The 25,228-nt window shown below is 40.4% G+C and overlaps 1 protein-coding gene across 1 annotated transcript in view; it reads right to left on the reverse strand.

The window, feature by feature from the left end:
* The window catches only part of RSRC1 (arginine and serine rich coiled-coil 1), a 179,267-nt gene that overhangs the window by 17,919 nt on the left and 136,120 nt on the right, over positions 1–25,228 (reverse strand). The window contains exon 7 of the mRNA XM_076341466.1: positions 19,750–19,818. Coding sequence (XP_076197581.1) covers positions 19,750–19,818 — 69 coding nt within the window. The remainder of the gene's footprint in view (positions 1–19,749; positions 19,819–25,228) is intronic.

Here is a 25,228-nt window from a genome sequence, read left to right on the forward strand (position 1 = left end):
GGAGAATTCTGGGTTTTTTATATGGGGGAAATAAGTAAATACATAGAAACTCCCAAAAGAATGCTCTATTCTTGGTATCCTAATCTGGGCAATTCTGCAATACAGAACAGCAAACTCGAGATGTCAGCTCCTAAACCCAGACTATTTCAAAATGAATAACTGAAAAATGAAAATTGAATAATTTTTGAATAATTTGCTAAATCAGACAAAATATATGCATATTGCAATGGTACAAACGCATGTCCAGATTGCACATTTCTGTATACAGTTATTATCACAACCAGAAACCAACCTCTCACAATCCCCCTTACCCTTGAGCTTTCTTCCGGTTTGGGGTTTTTTGTTTTTTTTTTTTAAATGAAGTTGGAAAATCAAAAAGAAGCAGTAAAAATATAGCTTCCACCTAAGCAGGATAAATTTTCCTTTTTTTTTTTTTTCTTTTTAATAGACAGAATGAACGCCCAAGGCAGAGGAGGAGATGATGATTACATTGGTAATGCGTGCGGTGTCCACATGTCCAGCCACACTCTTTCAGAGCAGCTCTTCACCTATGAGCAAACTGAAAGGCTTCTCTCTCCCTTCTGTTTTCTTTGGACAAAATAAATCCAGTCCCATCAACTGCTGCCCACAACCCGTATTTTCTACATCTCTGACCATCCTCCTCGTGCTCCATCTTTGCTGCCTTATGAGAGGACTGAAAATCAAATCTTTTAACTTTCCAAAACGAGAACTCCCGTCCCTTTTGCTGCCCGCCCGGGCAATTTCTCCTGCTCCTCGTTTCATACACTGCTGTTTATTTTCCCTTTTAGAAGCAGCTTTTCAATACGTAGCTATAAATTTTTTTTTTAAAATGATTGAAGTCAGATAACTAATTACGTGATTGCTTTACAATCCCATTACCTTAACTGATGCTTGTCTCAGACTTATCCTTTAGCACAAACAAATGCCATAAAGATGACAGTAAAATACACAATATTAATGAAGTACAGAAGCTGTTTTTGTTTTTAATCTGTCTTCAATTTTGAAGACAATTCAAGACTTTTTAATTTGTAAAAAAAGTCATAAATTGCCTGTGAGAGAGACCATAAGTTTATCTGTATTTTCGCTTTTAGAACAGAAGTAGTTAAAAACTGAGTATTTGATGGTCTTCTGCAATTGACTTGTATGAATGTGCCCCACCTCCAACACCTTTTCAAAGGCAGCAACGAAACAGAACTAAGGTGCCAATTCTTCATCTAAAAATATGTCTTTGAAAGGATTTGAAATCAAATATTTTTTCACATGATGCTGATGAAATGCACTGACTTATGGTACATACCCAGGAAGGGAAAATAACTCTCTATTTGTTAGTTGAGGTTGTAGCTTTGAACCAGCACTATCTACTTATGGAGGGAGAACGTACTTAGCGCTTTACCTGCTTGGATATCTTTACAGATGTAAAAGTAAAACTTTAATTATAGCTGCTGTATTTCCTAAAATAAAATACCAGCTTCAAAATTATATTAAAATTTATGCAGATCTTGTTGATGTTGTATCTCTCCTTAAAGGATCCCATGCATTAATGTGCTTCATTCCAGGAGAAAATTTATCTGATTTTTTCCCTTCGTAAAAAGTGTAGGAAAAGAGACAAATGCTGCTTTGTATTTTAATACAGAGGCAAAGCAAGGCACTTCCACAGATGATATAAGGGAAGTTATTATTTTTAATCTACTTTTCCTTCAATTTCCTTACAATTTCCCTGTAACCATCCGCAGGCTTTGTGCATTACTTCTCTGTTCCATGGATTTTCAGCTAATGCATGAAATAAAGCCAAATTTTAGACTATTCATATGCAAACAGAAGGATTAAAATAAAACATTCTTCTTTCCAGGTGAAGCACGCGTGTTCATAACACTGAACAAGAGCAGCAATATTGCAAGCAGCACCCGTTCACTCCACAAAGTGCAGCTGGCTCAAAGCAGATACAGGCAAGACCGACATGTAGGAGCTGTGCGTATGTTACATGACCAACATCTGTTTCTCCATCTTTTTCTAGCACCAAACTGCAATTGTGTAAATTATCTCTTTTACTTAAGAGACCACGGTGTTATCTGAAATCCTATCATCTCAGGACTTGTGAGTTTAAAGAACAGGTCCCTGAACTTCAGCATTTACCCAAATTATGCCCTATTTTTAAGCTGCCTGTGCCCACGCTTACATCCCCAGGAACCCTATTTCCACACACAGTGACTCTGGCTCCTGTGGATCAGAAACCCTGTCCCTGCAGATCCACATGCCTGCGCACCAACAGAGGCAAGCAATTTGGGAAACATGACCCCAGCCCTGCATTCACCATGCAACACTGGTGAACACTAAAATATACCACGTTTATGATAAAAAATTCATGGTTTCTTGCCATTTTCTTTGCCATTTCTGTAATCACTGAGGATAAACTTTCTAAATTGAGTGAGAGATTTGCAGGTTGAACATCTTGCTGATAGTCAGATCACTTCATATTAATTTAAAGAAATCTAATAAAAGGAAATAATTTTTTTTTTTTAAGTTTTCCTCAAAAACTTAGTTCTGCAGAGTGCAAGTATTCATTAAAAATACATCTGGAAGAGCCCATCTTCTGCATGCATGAATCACAGCAAGCATTCAGGAAGCCTTTACAGTCAAAGGCTATTTCATATCAACACAACCCTATTTTCTGCTCATGAAATTTCCATTCTGGCTCACATTTTTTACATAAACCCAGGCAGCAAGTAAGTAAAAGGCATCCAAGACATTTTGAGTACAGATTGGCCATCTCGTGAAGGAACTCACTGCAGTACATAATGTTTCCTAGTGGGAGATGCCAGGGACCTTTCCTGATCGATAGAGCCCTATATTAGCACACTTCTCATTTTTACAACACCTAAACTGGAAAACAGCATTTAATGGCTCGTGTAGGTTTCCTGACAAATGGCCACTCCATCTATTGTATTTGCTTTATTCCCTTTAGAACTTAATCTTCAAAATCGTATTTTACACAGACAACCTGCAGCCGGAAATCCAGTAAACAAAATTTGAAAAGCACAACACAAATGGCAACCTTAGAAAAGCAGGCAAACACCGATGTGCACAAGCGCAGGCTTTCTCCAGCAAACGTAATTTTTGCAACATGTAATACTTTAAGATCAGTTTTCTCTTCCCCACTTATTCCCCCCTCCAAGAAACCCCAGTTCTTGCAAGAATTTGATACTTGTGATAAACCAGTCAGGTTCCAATGGCGATTTCATTGCATTAGATTAATGCACACCGCCTCTAATAATCTTTGTCTAATTAAATCCCAGTGGCAACATTCCTAATGGCTCCAAATTTTGCTTGATTGTGAATAATCAGGCTCGTTCAGCCCATCAGCAGGTAGAGATGCCACTTGAGGTGCCCTGGGGTGGACACGGTCCTTTCCCGTCTCACTGCCCCTGGGGCAGAGCTCGGGGAAGTTCACCAGCCCCTTTGCCCCATGAACAGCCCCACGCCATGGGCACCCCACCAGCCCAGCCTACCCGCCTCAGCAAGAATTGACTGAAATGTTCTTAAAATAACGGTACGAAAAATCAATCCGTCCCAGTTTTTTTCCTAAAACCCTCATACTGTTCTTTTTACAGTTTATGCTTAAATTATTTTAAGAAACTACAAATATTGCTTTTTAGGACTTTAAGGGCAACTGCCCTAGGGCTGTATCCTTACCTGGGGTTAGGCTGTGAATTTAACAAATCTTTACGTTGAACACATTTTTCAATAACTTTGCCACTGTTCCAGCCCTGCTACCAACAAGTGAGTATTTCTTGATAAAGGGATATTTTTACCCAAAACACTGTGTAACCTTTGCAAGTTAGCAACGCTGAACAGCCAAAAATCTCCTTCGTTCTGTGTGTCCTTACCGTGTCCCCCTGCTCTTCCCCTTCTGGCACAGGCATTTCCGCTTCTGAAAGATGCCCGTTATATTGCCATAGCCAAATGGGATATAATTTCCCATGTCTTTAACTTAACGAGAACGCTGATGATTTGAAACTTTATTAATGTCAACTTTGGATTTAAATGCTGTCACACAACATATGCGATGCCCTTCATGTAAAACTCAAGTCTGATTTTACCGGTGGAACTTGGCTCTGTCCTTTTAAATGCCTGAACTGAAACCTCAGCTCTGCTAGAGACATCCATAGGCAGCTTCTCTCTTTATTTATTCCCTGTTTATTCCCCCTGTATTTTTTCAATGCTTCAGGTTACACATTAGCTCAGAGGAGCATTACGTTAGCAGTACAGTTTTTTCTCTAAATCATTTCTTTCTGCACAAACTGAAGAATGGTGATATTTTCAAATACTTTTACAGCACAGCCTCTGTGCTTCCCGACCAAATACCTTACAGAAACATCCTGCCCCTTCACAGTGGTGTCAAAGTTGTGTGCCCAGTACAGCAATTGGAATTGGACGTTAAGGAGGTAATTAACATTTCAATTCCTTTTAACTCAGTACACAGAAAAAAATACAAACTGTAATATCATGCAAGCAGTGTTATAAAAACACACACGGATAAACTTAACCCTGGTGATGACAAGAAGAATGTGCTGTTTCACTACATTAATGGTTCCCAACTCAAAATTATTCAAGAAAACATACTTTTTAAGAGCAAGGACATTTTCTTTTCCTTCCCTGCCAAATTTTGCCAATAGAGCAATGTGCGGTTGCAGTAGACCTTCCTATCTACTCTTTTGGGAACTCTGTTGGTGCTATGAAAACATAAATACATTTTTTTAAGTCAAGTGCTCATTAAGACCAAGCTGAATGGGGGCTTCTGAATCCAAGCTACCCTGGCCACGTGCACACGCTCAAATTGAGGTGGAGAGTCCCTGACTCCTTCAATCCCCCCGGTGAGCGAAGCATCCCACTCACCTTGGCCGACGGCTGCTGGGAGGCACATGGAGTCCCCCAGCTCTGGCGAAGGGGAAAATCATAGAATCATAGAATGGTTTGGGTTGGAAGGGACCTTTAAAGGTCATCTAGTCCAACCCCCCTGCACTAAGCAGGGACATCTTCAACTAGATCAGGTTGCTCAGAGCCACGTCCAACCTGACCTGGAATGTTTCCAGGGATGGGGCATCCACCACCTCTCTGGGCAACCTGTGCCAGTGCTTCACCACCCTCAGCATAAAAAATTTCTTCCTTATATCTAGTCTAAATATACCCTCTTTTACTTTAAAACCATTCCCCCTTGTCCTATTGCAACAGGCCCTACTAAAAAGTTTGTCCCCATCTTTCTTATACGGCCCCTTGAAGTACTGATAGGCTGCAATAAGGTCTCCCTGAAGCCTTCTCTTCTCTAGGCTGAACAACCCCAACTCTCTCAGCCTTTCTTCATAGCAGAGGTGTTCCATCCCCCTGATCATTTTCGTGGCCCTCTTCTGGACCCGCTCCAACAGGTCTGTGTCCTTCTTATGCTGAGGGCTCCAGAGCTGGACGCAGTACTCCAGGTGGGGTCTCACCAGAGCAGAGGAGAGGGGCAGAATCACCTCCCTCGACCTGCTGGCCACAAAGGTGGGTGGCAGAGGAGGGGAGGGAGTACAGCCCTTTGGCCAGGTTAGGTGAGCCTGGAGCACCAGCAGCATGGTGAAACCTGGACTGCATTATAGCTGGCAGCAAATCCCCAGGGACTGACCCGCAGCAGGATGGGGCGCCCAGACTGGGGGCTCTCCAGGGAGGGAGAGAAGCAGGGAAAGAAGAGAGGGAGGTACGAAATACAAAGGGGCAGAAGATGATGGGCAGGCACAAAGCAGTCTAAAATTTAAGAAATGCATTTAAAAGTGATTATTAATTACAGAAGCTTTAATAAAAAGCCTGGAATTGATTACTTAAATAGCCATTATCTATGGGGGGTGTATCAATCCCCTTTCTGATGATCAGCTCTGTTGTGGAAGAACATGGCCACGGAGAGAGGCCAGTAAAGATGCCACATTTCATACTGCAATTTTATCCTTCACTTTTTTATTATTATTTGGATGCTTTTCCTAATATGCTGCACTATGCCACTGCAACTGCACAAAACTTCACATTTTTATATTATCCTTGATTTGTTTCTGCTTACTTTTAATTATAAAACGTCAATAAAAAGATTAAACACACATAAAAAAAGATCACAGTGTGCACCAGATGCTGAAACATCCTCCAGAGACTGGCAGCGCAACACCAGGTGTTTGTGTCAGACTAATGAAGCAACATTCGCTCACAAGGGACCCAAAGGGTGGAACTGCAGAGACTTACACTTTGCTTAAAATCTGCCATTATGAAGGCAAAACTGGAAAGATTTGAAATTACAGTTTTGGTAAGCCAGTAAAAAAAAAAATCCACATACCTATACTACATATATTATCTACACTAAATAATTTGGAGACTTAACAGACTGAGTTCAGGTCATTGCCATAACAATGAACTTCAATAAAATTTACTGAACATAAACTATGACCTAAGGCAGTAACTAATGAACTTAAGGGCATCCTAATATATTTCCGTATCATTGAGTAAAGCACTTTAACTTATTACAGCTCCATGGCTTGACCTCATGCAATCAAATCTTCTCGTAGCAGATTCAACCTGTGTTTTTAATATCAATTACATCAAGGTACAGTCTTTTAACTTTTACTAAAGGAAGTGTTAAGTAAAATAGCTGCTTCGTCACGGATAAACTACTGGTTAGACTCTCCATGTGAGAACTCTTGTCCAACAGGTTAAAGATGAGTGTGAAAAAAATAGAGCATGTAGTTTGGAATACGTGCAGAATTTATAATTAAGGGAGCTTGTAAAAGTTGAGTCCTCCAGGCTTTCTTGTACATACTAACTTTTCTTTTGTGACCCTCCCATCTCTCAAAATCCATGCAGGCTTTACATCGTCAGCCTTCAAAGTACCTGTTTTAGCTGAGGCAGCGGGATGAATTCATCCTGCTCATTAAGCAATGCAGCGTAGGCGGTAGAGGGGAGCACTCCTTGCAGCTCTGTCTTTCTATGGAGGATTTTTGGTAGGAAATTCTGATCTCAGTTTGTTGCCACTGAGAGTTCAGTAAGCCAGTACGAGCTTAAAGGATAGCACTAATTGCATCACGCTGGTGGAATACCAGGCAGCACACATACGCAGAAGGCACAGTAGAAGCAACTCTTCTGATGCTTTCAACGTCTAATTAAACTGTCTTACTTAGTAAACCAGCATTTTATTCACACTATTTAGTAAAAAGGGAGTTATCTCAATTCCTCCTTCTTCTGAATATCTAATACTACTATTGAGAGAAGCTAAATGGTTGAACAAGAGCCTTCCAAACCAAAAATGTAGCTCCGAGACTATGCAATGTATGGGGTTGATTCAGAACAAGGATCCATACTGTCTTAATGATAACGCTTTAGCCAAACCAAATCCAGACTTTGAGGCACTGAAAATCTGGATTCAAATATTGCAACTCGAGCCCATCACATTTATATAAAACACATTTCATACTTTTTCCATCAATTAGTTAAACCTCTACCAGTTTCATTTCTCTACCATTCCTTCATGGCAACTCCATAGTGATGCTGTCCTCCGCAGTTCTGAGTTCAATGGCAGAAGATCGTTGGGAAAGCGTTGAGAATCTTCCCAAACTGATCAAAATGACTCCTTAAGTATGTGCAAGTTACCGTTCTTTTCAAAAAAAGAACTAACTAGATTTAAACTAGATTTACATATCTATTTGATATGCAATATAAAGATAGGAGAAAATATACTTTAAAACCACCTATTGTGTGCACATATATGCTAATTTACCTAAATTCATAAAATACCTTGTTTTAAAAGTCCATTTAGTTGTGCAAAGCACAATTTTCCTGCTCTGATTTAAATCCTATTAATCCACATGTTCCAAAACCTGCCGTAGAAGGTTAGGCGCATTCCCTACCAGGACTGCTGCGAGAACGCTTCAGATACAAACCCCATCTTTTTCAGACTTGAAGAGTTTAACTTCCTTGCTAATGCCAGGCTAAACCTGCAACATAGGTGTCACTAAAGCAGCACCTACATCTCGGTAAAATCTGTGAATAACACATCAGAGATTTGTTTTATTTCTCTGTTTAAAGGACAACTCTCTCCCAGCACTAAATGCTTTAATGCCTCTCTTGTTTGCATTCCCTTGTTCCTCCTGCCCACGTGGGCTTCATTTCCAAGCCTATTCAAAACGATGTTTTCCAAGCATGTGCCACATGACTTGTTCATATAAATGGAGCAAATTAAACTGTCTCCACATATATCCTATCACATTTGTAGCCCTGATTTCTCTCCTTAACATGTGGCCAAGACACCGTATTATCTGCCTGCAGAGGTTGACCTCAGGATATTAGATTCTGCCACATAGCTCTCTTGTACTAAACCGAGGGGAAACACTTAATCACCCCTGCCTTTTCAGGAAAAAATCAACTTTAAATTTGCCATGATGAAAAATCAATAAACCAGTAATTGCTTGGCTTATCATTGCGTGGAGGAACAAATTGGGAAGCGAAGCTTAGCGTCCACACAGATTTCAGTGAAACACACAGAGTTTCAGGATCACTAAGCCAGAAAAGGAAAAGGTCTCAGAGTGATAATTAAATCTACTCATGCTGATTTTCTGCCAAATTTATTTCCCCAGAGTACATAAAAATGTTTCACTGCTTACTGGGTAGGCATAACTAATCAATTCAACACTGGGCCAACGCACATGAGAAACAGAAAATGCAAATTCCAGGATGAAGGCATCAGGACAATACCCACCCCAGTGCGAGCACCACCATCACATCGATTTACCTATTGACTGGTTTCAAAAGAACAAACGGTATTTAGTTGCATTCTGAAAAACTTCTTTTCCTTGTTATCTGATGTAAACCTTTCTGTATGCGCGTCTCCATCGTGGACAGCATGCTGCTGCGAGTGCCAACCGTGCAGCATCCCCAGTTCCTCCTCCCCATGCAATTGCAGAACATGTGCTTCGTGACAAGATGTATTTTAAACTGAAAATTTAAAAATATTATGCATGGTACACTAAGCAAAACGATCCAAAAATCTCAGTAATGCAATCCAACACATTTGAATTTTCCTCTCGCAGCACATCGGGTGCTTTATTTCGACTATTGCTATTACCCATCCCAGCTACTTTGAATTTGGCTTGCCAGGCCTGGAGTGAAAATCAAGTTTGACAGTAAAAACCCCTTAAGATTTTGATGTCGTTTTTCAGGCAGTCCCGAATGGAAACAAGTAAACAAAAACAAAGTAGAAAAAGCCCTCCATTGAAAATACTCTTGTAAAAGTAGTGCTTTTTTTTATTAATAGACCTAATTTCATGCAGCAAATTAGCATAGCTCCAATGGAAGTGCAAATGTAATCAAACTCAAAAATTCAAATGAGACGGAGGGAGCTTTTTTCTTTCTTTCTTTGCTTTTTTGTCACAAAAAAATCATTTTAGCATGTGTCCTTCAACTGGCTATAGGGACTATGGTAATTAAAACATTTAAAACAGCACAAGCCCCCAGTCTCTAATCTGGAGCTCAGGTCAGCTGTCTGTAGATTCTAATTTGTCCTCGATTTGTATTCATGACAGGAAAACGCTGCATATTTAACAGCAAACCAGCAGGAGGGGGCATTGGTGGGCTTGGAGGTCAAATAATTTGATTTCCGAGCAGATTACATGTAACATCCAACTTCTAATCTCACACCTGATTTGGCAATAAAATTACAATAAAAGTAATGTAAAGACACCACCGCTATAGGGTGGGGGGTGAATAACCAGTTTTCATGGGCTGAGGAACAATTGCTTTGTTTGCACAGTCGGTTTTGCTTACTGCAGCAAGGAAGCTCAACTTCTCCTGAGTAAAGGTTACAACGGTGTCGCAGGCGCTTGCTGCCTACACAGGCTGACAGCTCAGAAATTTCCTTTTGGAGAGTTATATTTAAAACTGTAAAATCGTGAATATCAGAGAGTTCAAATTTTTTTTAATTCAAAATTTTGAATTTTTGGAGGAAAAAAGTTGTGGGGTTTTTTTTAAACACCTTTGAAAATCGTTTACAACAATTTATTGATGAATTTCTACAGATATTTTAGGCAAACACTCTTGTCTGAAGATGAACAGACAGAATAAGGCTCATCAGGCAACAACTGCCAAAACACAGGGCAACTTTTATAACTGGGCATTCCTTACAGGAGTCATAAAATTTCATTATTAACATTTCAGCCAGAAGGGCTTGGGGGACCAGGCAGGGAATCACTATGAACAATTATGCACATAATAAAACAGTTGTGTGAATTAAAAAAATCAAACAGAATTGATTTTTCACTTTTTTCCCCACACTTATGCAATAGAAGCTAATCTAGTGAGAATTTCATGATCAAAAAATATACAAAATTGTCCCCTACAAAACCAAAAATAGAAAAGAAAACAAAGCCTAAGTCAGTCTAAAGTGTGTGAATAATCGCAACACTTTTTGTACAAAGCATGGGAAAGCTAGGAATAGGAGAAAATAGAAGTGCATCTCTGTCCACCTGAGTCACACCTCCAAGCAGCTATAGGTAAGCTGCGAATTACAAAATAGCAAATCAAAGAGGGTTCAAAACTGGCTACAGAAGCCACAGAAGGAAGTGAGAATGAAAACAAATTGCAAAAAGCTCTTTCTGCAAGCAAAAGATGTCAACGGTACCCAGCAGATGGAAGCTGCATGGCTGAGACAGGAAAGGGAGCATGCTCTAGCACACGCACCACAATGAATGCAAGAAGGATAAATGTCTTGTTCATAAACACATATGGGACATAAAAGTACACAAAACTAATGTTTTCCATTGTGCAATTTCTCTGGATATCTTGCATGGACACGGTATGCTTACACACTTGATAAACAATTTAATATGACTATTTCTTTTCCAGTGAAAATAAAATATTTTATTCTTAATTGGTAGCTAACTCCTCAGACCAACTGATGACTTTTATTCAACAAGCTTCTCTTCAGGAAACATTTTCTATTCATTTTAGAACAGTATAACATCCTTACAACTTTTTCAAAGACACCACAGGACAGTTTTTATGGTGCTTATTAATAAATTGAAAAGAAGTTTTCCTCCTGCTTTTGCTGTAAATTACCATTGTTTCCAACTCACTAACCAACCCTTTTTTTTTCCCCCTTCGCCTTTCCACAGTCACCCTTTACAATCACTGTAGGCAAAGCAATTGCTAGCATATGAGCCACTCACAATGGGACGTAATGAAAAAAACACACATGTATTTTTCAAAACATACGCTGCAAATTTGTGCAAGTGGAGACCCAACCACCTCACCCCGACGAGCCTCTGGGGCCGCGCAGCCCCCAGCTGTGAGCCTGTCTCTCTGATTTCTACAGCAAATCTCCCGTTGCAGTTTTAAATGTGGCGGGTGGAAACGTGGCTCCCCCATGTGCCCAGCACAGCTGGATGGTTCCAAAACCCGGGTGCCATGTTGTAGAGGGGGCACATCTGGCTGGTTTGGTCCCTTTTTCATCCAGAACTGCAAGTGCCCCTTTCCCTTCCTTCCCCTCTCGGACAACGCACGCCCGGGCTATCCCACTTGTCCATTTGCCTCTTCTTCAGTATAATACAGACCTTCTCCAAGTAGGATTAACTTAGCACGAATTAATTCCTCTTAGAATCCCATAGTCCCAAAGTAAAACAAACTAAATTATTAGAACATTTTGATTTTGAATGAAATTCATTACAGCCATGGATTCAAAGAGTTTTCCTGAGTTAACTTTTGTAGGTAAGTCCTGAGCTATCATTGCATAGACATTAATGAAATACTTCCTACCACTTGGAAAACTGTTTTAAATTTTCCTTGCTGATAGATATTATTCCACTAACTCGAAATTTTCAAAATTGCCTTTGAAGCAGTGAGAGCTGAGGGCTTTAAAAATGTTTTTTCTCAAAGACAGGAAAGCCAACTTGAGGTATTTTAAGATAAACCTATGATATTTTACCAAGTGGTTTTTCCAGTTCCAAAGAGATTTCAATGCACAGACTCAGAGCTGAATGGGGATGTCTGGAACCTGGGAAGGATGCTTTATTTTTTCAGCTGTCTTTATTCTCTAGGTGAATAACATCAATTCAGTCGTGATGCTGACCGCACCGGGGTCAGCGGGTATAATGCAATTCTGCTGAGGGAAATTAGTCCTGTATGAAGTCACGAAGGATACACAAAGCTTTAACTCAGCAGAGTCGTAACTTAATTGTGAGAGACTTGGTAGAGATCCCCAGACCAGAAACACTACGCATGTACTAAAGCACTATCCTTAGCATTATTTCATAAAATATATTTCTACATATATCCCTGAAGTGTTACATTCTGAATACAGCACCATGGTAATTTACACACTGTAAGAGAAACACAATTCAGTATGGGGGTCATTAATGCAACAGGCTTAGGTGACTGTTTTCCTAGTTACATATTCCAATCTCAGAGTCAACCACAGATCAGTCCCCGATGGACGGTTATACGATCGTCTGTCATACCCCGCTGGCCTTTTTGAACACATATGAACCATACAGCACAGCAGCACAGCCAGATGACGGAGAGGTAAAGATTTGCTGTGGGTTGACCCCGGCGAGCAGATAAGCACTCGCACAGCTCTCGCTCACTGTCCCCAGCACGACAGGGGACAGAACAGGCAGAGAAGAAAAAAAAAAAAGATCGTGGGTTGAGATAAACACAGTTTAATACGTGAAGGAAGGAGGGAAAAAAAACACCCGAGTGATGCTCATCACCTCCCACCAGCAGCCTGATGCCTGGCCAGTCTCGGAGCAATGGTCACCTTGGAGGACAAGTAGAATGATTACTTAGGAAGAAGTTAGGAGAAGCAAAAAAATCTGAAGGAACTTCTACCTCAGCCCTTTCCAAGCACTGTGGCAGAAAAGAGGAACTCTTCCCATTCACAGTTCATTTAAATGATCAGAAGGGGAATAAAAAAGATTTCAAGTACCATCTTGCAGACAAGTCAGAAAAGAGATCACTTGAACTTTGAGCCATCTGGAGCCATCACAAGACAGAGACTTCTTCTCCCGCAAGAACACAACCGCACGGGAACAGAAAAACAGTTTATTAGTCTGAGTTCCCAGATTTATAACTCATTTACTAAGAAAATATTCATATAATCTTGCTCCACCTAATCCTCCTAGAAAGCTATCGAAAGACTATGCGCAGCAGATGGAAGCTGTATTGCAGAAGAGGGCAAACCAAGTGTATTTAGACCGCTGATCTTATGAGCGGCCCTTAGCTGTAAGGAAAGAGGGAATTAACATCATCTAGCCACTAGATGCTAGGAGAGCAGAGTATTGGGAACATATAGGCGTTGTTTTTTTCATTTTGCTAGGCTAGATAATTCAGGGGGATGCAGATTTTTACAGGGTTTTATTTTTATATATATAAAATGTATGTTGTGATGCCTTTTTAGTGCAATGGAATCTTTTTAAAGCACAGATGGCACTTTGGTGTCTACTCCCTATGGAAAATCATCACAGATTTCTAAATCAAGTCCCAATCTTATTATATTTATATAAACCCACTCTGCTTACCATATCCACAAGACAAATTAGAGGAAGTATATTTTATTTTGGAAGTGTTCTGGGCACTATATTAGATATGTCGCAAAATATTCGAGGAATCATAACACTCAGGGCAGCACAGCACTGAAACAGTCATTCCAAACTTAGGACTTTTTTTTTCCCCCAAGTGTCCTAGATTCTGTCCTACAAACAAAAAGACCTCTTTCATACCCAATTGTCTATTTAAAGAGCTATGCTGAGAGCTTAATACACTCCTGATGTAGCTTAAGTAAACCCCATGGACTTCAAAGGCATTAAGCCACCTGCAGCGCACTGCTAAGCTTGCAGGACAAGCAGTAGGAGTAAACACTCTGCTTTGAAGTTGTGGTTGTCTGTGAACCTATGTTATCAACTTTTACTTGAGACACTTCTAAATTGCTCCCAATTTAGCTTTAATCTATAACAACCCCCCCAAGTGTGAGCCCCACCAGCAGCAGGACCGTGAGGCTCTCCTGTGGTCACTGCTAGGCTGGGCGAATGTGCTGGTGCAGTGGTGGCAACACTCCTTTTGGGGATACTCCTGGATCTATCCCATTTAGATGGGATACACAAGCATCAATGTGTCTATTATAATAAGTTCTCGCAGTGTATCCCAGATAATATAATTAGAAAATTAACATAAAAGAAAGTGTTTCCTTCAGATGTAACGATTGCCCAATATTCTTTGAAGTGATAAAAAGCTTAGCATCCATTTCACTGTTTTTTAAACATCATTAAACTAAAAGTTTATTAAATGTGAACACCTCCAACTTCTTTCAAACAGAGGAAGAAATGCAATTGATTTCTTCAAAGTTTTCAAAGATAATTACATGGTATTTTCCATTTTTGGCAAGCACAGCAGGGGCTTCATGTACAAGATACTCAGTAAGACCTGAACATTATACCTAAAACTGCGGAGGGCCAGCAGCAACAACTTTGGCAGGAACAAATAAGCCTGTAATTACCAGGAATTTGGTCTGAGTGAAAGCTGACTGCCAAATTAACCAGTCCTCTGAAACTGAGCCTAATGGGTGGACAGTGGTTAGCACCGAATAAAGCATTATCTCATAAAGCTGTTAAAACTGTGCTAGAACAGGATTAAGCTGGAGAACCAGAGGTGGCAATTTCATCCGCTGTTAGATGCACGAATTTGGGGATTTCTGATTGGTTTTTTTTAAGCAGTTAGTACATGCTAGTTGCTTTGGATTTACCTGATAATGCAAAACAAAATTTTTCAACTATTTTCTGGGAAAAAAAGCCCAACCAAAACCAAAAACAGATGAAGAAAATCAATCGCATGAACTGGGGTCTGCTACAGGCAACCTGACCAGGAAGACCGAGCAGATGAGGCCCTCTATAGACAGACAGGAGCAGCCTCACACTCACAAGCCCTGGTCCTCGTGGGGGACTTCAACCACCCTGACATCTGTTGGAGGGACAACACGGCAGGGCATAAGCAATCCAGGAGGTTCCTGGAATGCGGCAATGATAACTTCCTTCTCCAAATGGTAGAGGAGCCAACGAGGAGAGGTGCTATGCTGGACCTTGTTCTCACCGACAAGGAGGGGCTGGTGGGGAATGTGAAGCTCAAGGGCAGCCTGGGCTGCAGTGACCACGAAATGGTGGAGTTCAAGACCCTGAGGGCACCGAGGAGAGCACACAGCAAGCTCACTACCCTGGGCTTCAGGAGAGCAGACTTTGGCCTCTTCAGGGATCTGCTTGGTAGAGTGCCATGGGACAAAGCCCTGGAGGGAAGAGGGGCCCAAGAAAGCTGGGTAATATTCAAGGATCACCTCCTCCAAGCTCAGGAGCGATGCATCCCAACAAAGAGGAAGTCCGGCAAAAACGCCAGGAGGCCTGCATGGCTGAACAAGGAGCTCCTGGACAAACTCAAACACAAAAAGGAAGCCTGCAGAGGGTGGAAGCAAGGACAGGTAGCCTGGGAGGAATACAGAGAAATTGTCCGAGCAGCCAGGGACCAGGTTAGGAAAGCTAAAGCCCTGATAGAATTAAATCTGGCCAGGGACGTCAAGGGCAACAAGAAAAGATTCTATAGGTACGTCGGGGATAAAAGGAAGACGAGGGAAAATGTGGGCCCTCCCCAGAACGAAACGGGAGACCTGGTTACCCGGGATATGGAGACGGCCAAGGTACTCAATGACTTTTTTGCCTCGGTCTTCACCGGCAAGTGCTTGAGCCTCACCGCCCAAGCCGCAGAAGGCAAACATGGGGACTGGGAGAATGAAGAGCCACCCACTGTGGGAGAAGATCAGGTCTGAGACCATCTAAGGCACCTGAAGGTGCACAAGTCCATGGGACCCGATGAGATCCATCCGCGGGTCCTGAAGGAGCTGGCAGATGAAGTTGCTAAGCCACTATCCATGGTATTTGGGAAGTTGTGGCAGTCCGGTGAAGTTCCCAACTGACTGGAAAGTGGAACATAACCCCCATTTGTAAAAAGGGAAAGAAGGAAGACCTGGGGAACTACAGGCCAGTCAGTCTCACCTCTGTGCCTGGGAAGATCATGGAACAGATCCTCCTGGAAACTATGTTAAGGCACATGGAGGACAGGGAGGTGATTCGAGACAGCCAGCATGGCTTCACCAAGGGCAAGTCCTGCCTGACTAACCTAGTGGTCTTCTATGACGGAGCGACAACATCAGTGGACATATCCATGTCATGGAGTGACGACATAAGATGTCATCTATCTGGACCTCTGTAAGGCCTTTGACACGGTCCCCCACAACATCCTTCTCCCTAAACTGGAGAGGTATGGATTTGATGGGTGGGTGAGGAATTGGTTAGATGGTCGCATCCAGAGGGTAGTGGTCAATGGCTCAATGTCCAGATGGAGATTGGTGACAAGTGGCGTCCTGCTGGGGTCCGTATTGGGACCAGTGCTGTTTAATATCTTCATTAATGACATAGACAGTGGGATCGAGTGCACCCTCAGCAAGTTTGCAGATGACACCAAGCTCAGTGGTGCTGTCAACATGCCAGAGGGACAGGATGCCATCCAGAGGGACCTGGACAAGCTCGAGAAGTGGGCCCGTGTGAACATCATGAGGTTCAACAAGGCCAAGTGCAAGGTCCTGCACCTGGGTCGGGGCAACCCCCGGTATCAATACAGGCTGGGGGATGAAGGGATTGAGAGCAGCCCTGCCGAGAAGGACTTGGGGGTACTGGTGGGTGAAAAGCTGGACATGAGCCAACAATGTGCGCTCGCAGCCCAGAAGGCCAACCGTATCCTGGGCTGCATCAAAAGAAGCGTGGCCAGCAGGTTGAGGGAGGTGATTCTGCCCCTCTACTCTGCTCTGGTGAGACCCCACCTGGAGTACTGCATCCAGCTCTGGAGCCCTCAGCATAAGACAGACACAGACCTGTTGGAGCGGGTCCAGAAGAGGGCCACGAAAATGATCAGGGGGATGGAACACCTCTGCTATGAAGAAAGGCTGAGAGAGTTGGGGTTGTTCAGCCTAGAGAAGAGAAGGCTTCAGGGAGACCTTATTGCAGCCTATCAGTACTTCAAGGGGGCTTATAAAAAAGATGGCGGCAAACTTCTTAGCAGGGCCTGTTGCGACAGGACAAGGGGGAATGGCTTTAAACTAAAGGGGGGTAGATGTAGACTAGATATAAGGAAGAAATTTTTTACTCTGAGGGTGGTGAGGCACTGGCACAGGTTGTCCAGAGAGGTGGTGGATGCCCCATCCCTGGAAACATTCAAGGTCAGGTTGGACGTGGCTCTGAGCAACCTGATCTAGTTGAAGATGTCCCTGCTTAGTGCAGGGGGGTTGGACTAGATGATCTTTAAAGGTCCCTTCCAACCCAAACTATTCTATGATTCTATAATTTTCAATAAAGATTACATTAGAGTTTTGAAATACATACTTAGCACACTTCACCGTAAGTCCCACAATTTGGAGCTTATTAAAGATATCTAAATCTAGAAAAAAACAGGGGGTGGGAAATCACGTAAAAACATATAAATCCTGTAGGATCGCAACCAGCTGAATCAGACCTGCAAAATATACTTAGTTTTCTCATTCACACATGAGGATTTAAAGAAGCTTGTTTATATCTGAAGTGCAAATAAGCTTTAAATTGCCTTCAGAAATTATTGAGGCTGGAGTTCCAGCTAAAGAAAAAATGGGTAAGGAAGAAAATTGGAGAAATTTGATTGTAACCAAAGAAACAGCACCTGAAGTCAGCACCTAAGAAGAGATGGCAACATGGAAACAGGTAGGATGTATTTTCCTAATCCAAAAATCTTGCTAACGACCTGTTCCAAAATCAAATAAATATATAAAAGATTTCCACAAAATTCAGAGCCTTTGGATCCCTAAAAGGCTGCAGCAGCTCAGACCAAGATATGGAATGGGAATTCAGGGAAAGAAATGCAAGTGGGGACTAGCTGTTTGAGACCGCTTGGCCGTTAAGAAGGATTTCTGGAAAATAAGGGTGTCAAAGCAGGATAAGGAGGAAGCTTGTCGTCAGAAAACTGGTGGGATTGTTAAATAGATGGCAGTGTAGTGGGGTTTAAATGCAGCATGTGCGGAAGGAGAATCAGGCTCTGATACCTGAAAGGTATAGGAGAGATGAGAAGAGATGAAGGCATGACAGATGCAAAATTGAAGTTCCTATCTTTACCTTGAAGTTCAACTTGGTGTGCTCAGAGATAGGAAAAGAGAGGGCAGACACAAGGAGACTTTCCAAAAGATTAAAGAGATTGGAAAGCAAGATGATATTTTGGAAAGCCTGGAGGAGATGGCATAGTAAAATTATAAAGATCGCTACCGTCCCCTTTAGGTGTTTTCTCCTATTTGCTACATGCTCAAGCAACCTACTACCTCTTCCCTTTCCCACAACTTTTCCTGTTTTAGTTTAGTCTAATGATTTTGTTATCATATCACACTGGGAATTAAAAATATCTCAACCTCTTAATTTCTCCTTAAATTTCAAGCTGTCCTAAACAGCTTTACTTCATACCACTCTCCTCCATATATGATGTCCTGGCCCTAACGAAAATATGAATGATATTTGGGCACAACACTGATTTTTGTAGTAAATGAGTCCATCAAAAGGTCAGCTCTGAAAAATACATGATCTCCGTGAACATTACATCATCTTCAAACCTAGGTCCTCTTTATTGGGTGGTTAAAATATTGAGTGAACATCCATGCAATCCGAGGTAGGCAGACAAGGGGCACAGGGCAGGGAGAATCAGGAACACATTTACACGGAGATTGTTCAGTGTATTAAATAACATTTACACGGAGATTGTTCAGTGTATTAAATAACAGTTACAATCTGAAACCTACCATCACTTAAATATGCTGAAGAGAAAGTTCACTGCAGTGACCAATGTGCGACAACATGTATTTCTAGAGTAAAACCACTGCAAGGAAGACCTTCACTATTTTTTTATGTTTCAGTCAATGCAAAAAATAATAGATGTCACAGAGTTAAATCATTCATTTTAATCTGAACAACTGAGATATTTTCTCTGAGACAGGGATGTCTATCACGCTGAAGTGAGAAACTTCAAAGCTCCTTAGATTGTTTCCATTGGCTCCATCACGCTGTTGAAAATGTCTCTTCCCATTACTCAATGATATACAAGTAAAATACATCTGTTTTAATTATCCAGGCGTTATACGTAACTTTGCACCTATGGTATCCCAAAGGAAAACCGCTCAGATCCTGCCAGCTTTGCACCAAATTTCACCAAGAAACAGATTAGCTCACTTCGTGACATCATACAGACTAAATACACAGACAAAATTAACTGCTGCACTTATTGTTTTAATCAAGCAATATATCCAGCACACAAACCAGTGGTATTGGCTGGTCATAAGGTCTTAACATGTAACTTTGTCTCAAATTATTAGGTTGCTTTAATGGCAGCTAAAATATTTTTTAAAATCTGGTTGCAATTTCTGGTGCATTTACCAGTTCTTGTTATTTGTCACAGGAATGTTACATGGCATGAGCAAAAACCTGTGGTGAACCAAAGGAGTGGCAGACTGGCCATCTCGGTTTCAGATGCCCTTATAAGAAAATCACACAGCCCCACTGGAACTTGGTCCCTTAAAAATGGTTTCTGACTTACAGAATTTTAGTTTGTTAGTGAAGAAAAAAAATGCATTACCGTCTTCCTTTCTTTTCTTTGCTTCTTCCTCACTTCTCTCTTTAGCCTTTAATGCTTCATCTGCTTTAGCTAAAAAGAAAAGAAATATAACAACAAATTTTATAATTAGTTAATTTATCTTGCAAAACAACATTTCCTGGGGGGTTAAACCCAATTTCAGATTCCTTTTTGCAGGTCCCACAATGAAGTCGATGTGCATGAAAGAACAGAATTTGGTTCTTAGCGTATTTCCTTTAAAGATATTACTACAGTTAAGACAACTGCATAAATGGTATTATGGAGGGCAATTTTTGCATGCAATATTAGTTCAATATGAATCTCTGCATTCATTTTTTGTTAGGTAAAACTTTTAAGAGTTTTTTTCTTAAATACAAATCTCCCCACCCTACTTGCCCCTGAACCGAACTATAAAGAAACAAATGCAGTGCATTTAAAGAAAGATTTGCTACCATAGTGAGTAATCCGTAAGACCTCTTTTGAGGATAAAACAGAAACAAAACAATATTTTCAGGGATGCAGAGTTGCAGATAGCATTTAAAATAGGAGCCAAATGCCTATTACTTAGTATTAAATTAGGTAGTATACAATTTTCTCTTCACTGCAAATCACAGCAGCAGTACTTTATTCATGTTATGACAGTATTCTTTAAAAAGAATCTTTTTCCCTCTAGAAACCTCTTCCCTTATTACTTAATTATCTAGTAGTTGCTCAACTGCAGGGGTTTTCAAACACTTTACTACAGATGTTAAAGAAGATTAAAAATATACAGCACAGTAACAAGGGACTATCAATATACTCTGTAAATTAATTAAATTTCTGTTCTAGCACATCATTTATTCCAAAGCATTAATGTCTCAAAGGAGCCATTCTCTTTTATTGCCATCTCACTGCCTGATGAGTGAACTAAGTGAGAATAAGTCTCTAATAGCATTATACTTGATGAAATATTAAGTTTTTGAAAGTATCACCATGTCAAAAGGAAAAGAACCAAAAAGAAACAGAATTTAGAATTTAAACCAGGCCTTCTTATGTAATAAAATCACTGTAAACTGTGGCACAAATAGCAAACGCTTATTCAGTTTTGCAAATACTTAGTCCTACCACCTACTGAATCAACCAATAATTTATGAAAACAAAATTCAGTGCAGGAGTGGGGTGTGAAGGGGTCTTTCCGACCCTAGTGTATTTTTGCAGCCAGTAGCTACACCTTCTTAAAATATACAACTTAAACAGTTGTGTTACAAAATGATAGAAGTAATTACATAGACATCTGTCTCCATTTACATGTTTTTATACATATTTAGACTACATTTAAAGTCATGAAATATTAAAACTTTTCTGCCAGTGAAGATCATTACAAGAATCTATTAAATTAGATAATAAAAACAAACTGCTAGTAACTCTAAAGACTTTTACTTCATTTACACTTTATTCTCCCTGGTAAAAGGACAAGGATAATAGAAATTCCATTTAAATTCAATTTTGGTTATATGTGTAATTGTAGATATACCCCTTGAGTCATGTAAAATGCTCAGCTTATGTTTCTTTCAAATTATCCCGCTCAGATTCACATTCTACTCCTTACAACTGTCTTCAATATGTATTAGCAGAGCTCATTAGGCTGAAATTTAATAATGCAAACATCAGGTGGATTTCAAGAACCTCCATTATCAACACAAGATGGATTGCTTATATAGCTCTTGGGCCAACTGGGCACAATTTAGATTCAATAAACTACCATGCCTAAATTTGATTTATCTATTCCACTATGCTATTTTGTTCTTCCTTACCGATTTGTTGCTGCACAGGAACAATTCATTGGATATCTCAATGGTTATCCAAGGCAAAAAATATTAAAACACACATGAAAGATGTTACTGGTCTGTGACTATATTTCTATTTTGTATTTGTTAACTTTAAAATGCTAATTTCCAACCCTTGTAAGTATAGTTAAAACTTCTGCTAGCAGAAACAGAGCTGTCCTTTCAAGTCCTGGTTAATTATATGGACAATGTAGCAATTTAGGAACGAGGACAATTCTCTACACAAAATTGCTCATTAACAACAATTTAACTTAGCCCATAAATCTACAGAGCAGTAAGCCTCTGAGGTTATAGGGCACCGTCCATTACAACCAACAGAAGTCACTGAAGTCATGTGGTGCTTTAAGAATTTAACGCTAACAATTCTCTTAAAATATTTTAATTTCTCTATCATTATTCACTTACAAACTATCATTAAAAACTCAGATTTATTTTGATCAAATCAAGTTGTTATTAAACAATATTAAAAGATCCTTACAACTTATTCGAAAAGGTAATACACCCTCTCTGTTCTGTGGACTACTATGCCCTTACCTCGTATTTCAGGGTGTGCAAGAACACATGCTGGCCACTCATACTTAAAAGCACTTAAAAGCCCTGATATTTGGAAGAGAACTCAGTTCTCCTGCAACGCGCTTTCCTTAAGCTGGAAGAGGACAGACAGCTGCTTATCACCCCCAGCAGATCAAAGAAGTCACTTCAGCAAAAGTCTGGTTTTAATTGATCCAGGTAGCTGGAGTGCTGAGATTGCTCCTGAAACTGGGCTTCCTGCATGGATAAATGGCTAGCTTGACAAAAGCCTGACTGCTTACAAAGCTTTCTAAAATACAAAATAAATAAATAAAGAGGTGCTCGAGCTTGCAGCATTTAAGAGCTCATCCAACCCCAGATAAAATTACAGTTCTATTGATTTTTTTTTTCTCTGAAGGATGGGAAAATGACACACAGAAGATGTTTGAGATGTCTACCTACACTAAAATAATAAAAGTTGTGAAATGCAGATATGTGCTAGTAGCTAGTGGACTATTAATGCAAGTATAACAGCATGAAAGAGAATTTTAGTCATTTCCAGGTGTCCCTGATAGAAGTGCTTGTTCCAGCCTAGCTGGATTCAGCAGCTCATTGTGCTGGATGCAGCACAACGGAAGAAGAAATAAATCCTATCCTTGCAGTGAGAATAAACTATGAGCAAAGAGTATGGACATGCTACTCAGACAAATAAACACAATGCAGAAGTGGAACAATATTGCTAAGTTACAACAAAGACGCTAACATTAGTTAAAACTAAGCTACATTAAGTATCTTCTCTGTTATTAAAAAAAAACAAAACACCCTTCATGTTTCCATATGCACCAATATCCTAAATCTGAATATGCTAATGTGTTTTGAAACTCAGACTATCTCTTTGATCAGCTTCATTTCACCTGCTTTCCAAACTTGATAACCACGTAACTAGAAGCAGCTCAAGCCAGAGCTGGCAAACCCACCCGGCGTCACAGCCCTTTCTGAAGGAGCAAATGCAATTGCCATGGATTTGGGGAGCGGTGGAGGCTGATGACAGTCCGAGCGGAGAGCTCCCTAATGGAAATACAGGTTGCCTGCCAGACCTGCAGCTTCGGTTCCTGTTGAGGAGCAATTATTATGTACAGATCAACAACTGCGGATCAATGAACGCTAGGTAATTCCCCGGAGCCATGATCGGAGGGATGAACCGGGTCTACTCCTGTGCCTTGCTTAACCCGTTCGATGCAGACCTGCAATGCCAGCTGATCTTTGGCTTATGCTGAAAAATGAGGTAAAAAGAAAAGGAAAAAAGTGGATGATTTTGTATACTTTCCAGTTTGGGAAAGGGAGAGGGTAGATGTTTCTGTGTCTCCCTGATATTATCTATAGGCTGACTGTAAAATTTTGGAGATGGAATGAGCTATCGGAGATTAAATACAAGAACAAAGAAGAGCGATTTGGGAGCCACAGAGAAACACTGGGCCATAATACCAGCTGGTGTAAATCAGCACAGCTTTACCAACTTCATTTGTAGATCCCATGAACTATCCCACACTCTGTGTTACTGATATTTTACAGAGATTTTCAGGTTTATGCTCAGACACTCTGCCATTCAAGCAGACTCTACTTGCTTATGCACCAAACATTCACTCATGCAGAAATTCAGGTTCCTGTCCATTTTCCCGTCCAAACTTTATATACTCACCTAGACCTTCCTCTTTAATTCTTTCTTCTTAACTAATTCTATTAATTCAGAGTCCTTTTCCCTCTAAATTGTTACTCCGTTATAGAAAATGGAGTCTCCCCAGAAATACCCTCTCACTTAAGAAGCTTGATAAAAGTATTTTAATAAACTACAAGCATTTAATAATCTATATCCCTCCTAAATTGTATGACATGTTTTCTGTTCTCCTATAACTTGATCATTTTTTAGTGACAAATGAAAACCAGGAAAGGAAAAAGAAACTGAAAAAAAGAATAGGGGGGAAAAAAAGAATGAGCAATCTTGTAGGTTTTGAAAAATATTTCAAGCTCAAAACATTAAAGATGATCTTATTTCCTTACCAACGTGGTATGACATATATTTGACATTTAACAGTTACGCTACTACTTGGTGCCTTCTCTTTTCCAAACAACCATCTCAAGGCATTATCTAATTAGTGTCCTTCAGTCAAAGCCTACTCAAATGAACCACACTTCCCTCATAACTATTTAACTTCACAGTTTGCATAAATAGTTACACAAATCGTCATATTGATGATAACTGATAATGAGAAAATGGAGATACCCTACATGGTGCAGCACTTCGTTACAGTGACAGAGCACGGGAGACTCCCGGGTGCCCAGGAAGTATCAGGGAAGCCCCAGAAGAGCCTGAGGTTCAATCACAATTTTGTTGCCTAACACCAAGTTCCACCGTACCCTACATGGCTTTGAAGAAGCGACTTGTTCAGCCAACTAAGATTAGGGTCACCCCCACAGATAATAGATAAGTTAAAGCCTGAGAAAAACTTCTTCTATCAAAAGCTCTCGGTACTATGATTAAAGAAAAAGGATGGTCACCAATGAGCCTGACAATTTTCAAGGTGGAGTGAAAAACAACCTTTATGAACAGGAGCAGAAGTACTTTTTCTTCTCCTTTTCAAAATTGAAATGATCATGCTTATACAACAAAAATGAGGTAAATGATTTTAAAATGTCCAGCTTAACGACACTGCACAAAGAAAAACCAAAATACCAGTAGTGAAATGCGAATTAATGTATTAATAATTTGAACAAGTTCCCAAGTGCAACACACATACCTTCAACCAAGCTCTTAAATCCTAACAAAACCCTTGGGTTTGTTTCTATCAGCTGCATCCAGTATGTTCTAAATAATTTCAGAACCACCACTTTAAAAGAGTTTTACTCAGCCAACTTCCAGCTGCTGTCATGCTCCAACATGGGAGTTTGAAGCATGGGCAGGATGCCTCAAACCATCACAGGGACAACTGCATCAACTTTACACTGTCCATTTCACTAAGGTAGAAAGACAAATGCATTATTAGATGAACCGTTAGTGTGGAAATGGTCAGTATTGTCCCAGAACTGCAACATGTGTATTTTAAGTGGCAACACTATTTCAAGTGGTAGACTGTCCGGGATGATAAAAC

This window comes from Aptenodytes patagonicus, chromosome 6 (genome assembly GCF_965638725.1).
Source record: "Aptenodytes patagonicus chromosome 6, bAptPat1.pri.cur, whole genome shotgun sequence".
Lineage (NCBI taxonomy): Eukaryota > Metazoa > Chordata > Aves > Sphenisciformes > Spheniscidae > Aptenodytes > Aptenodytes patagonicus.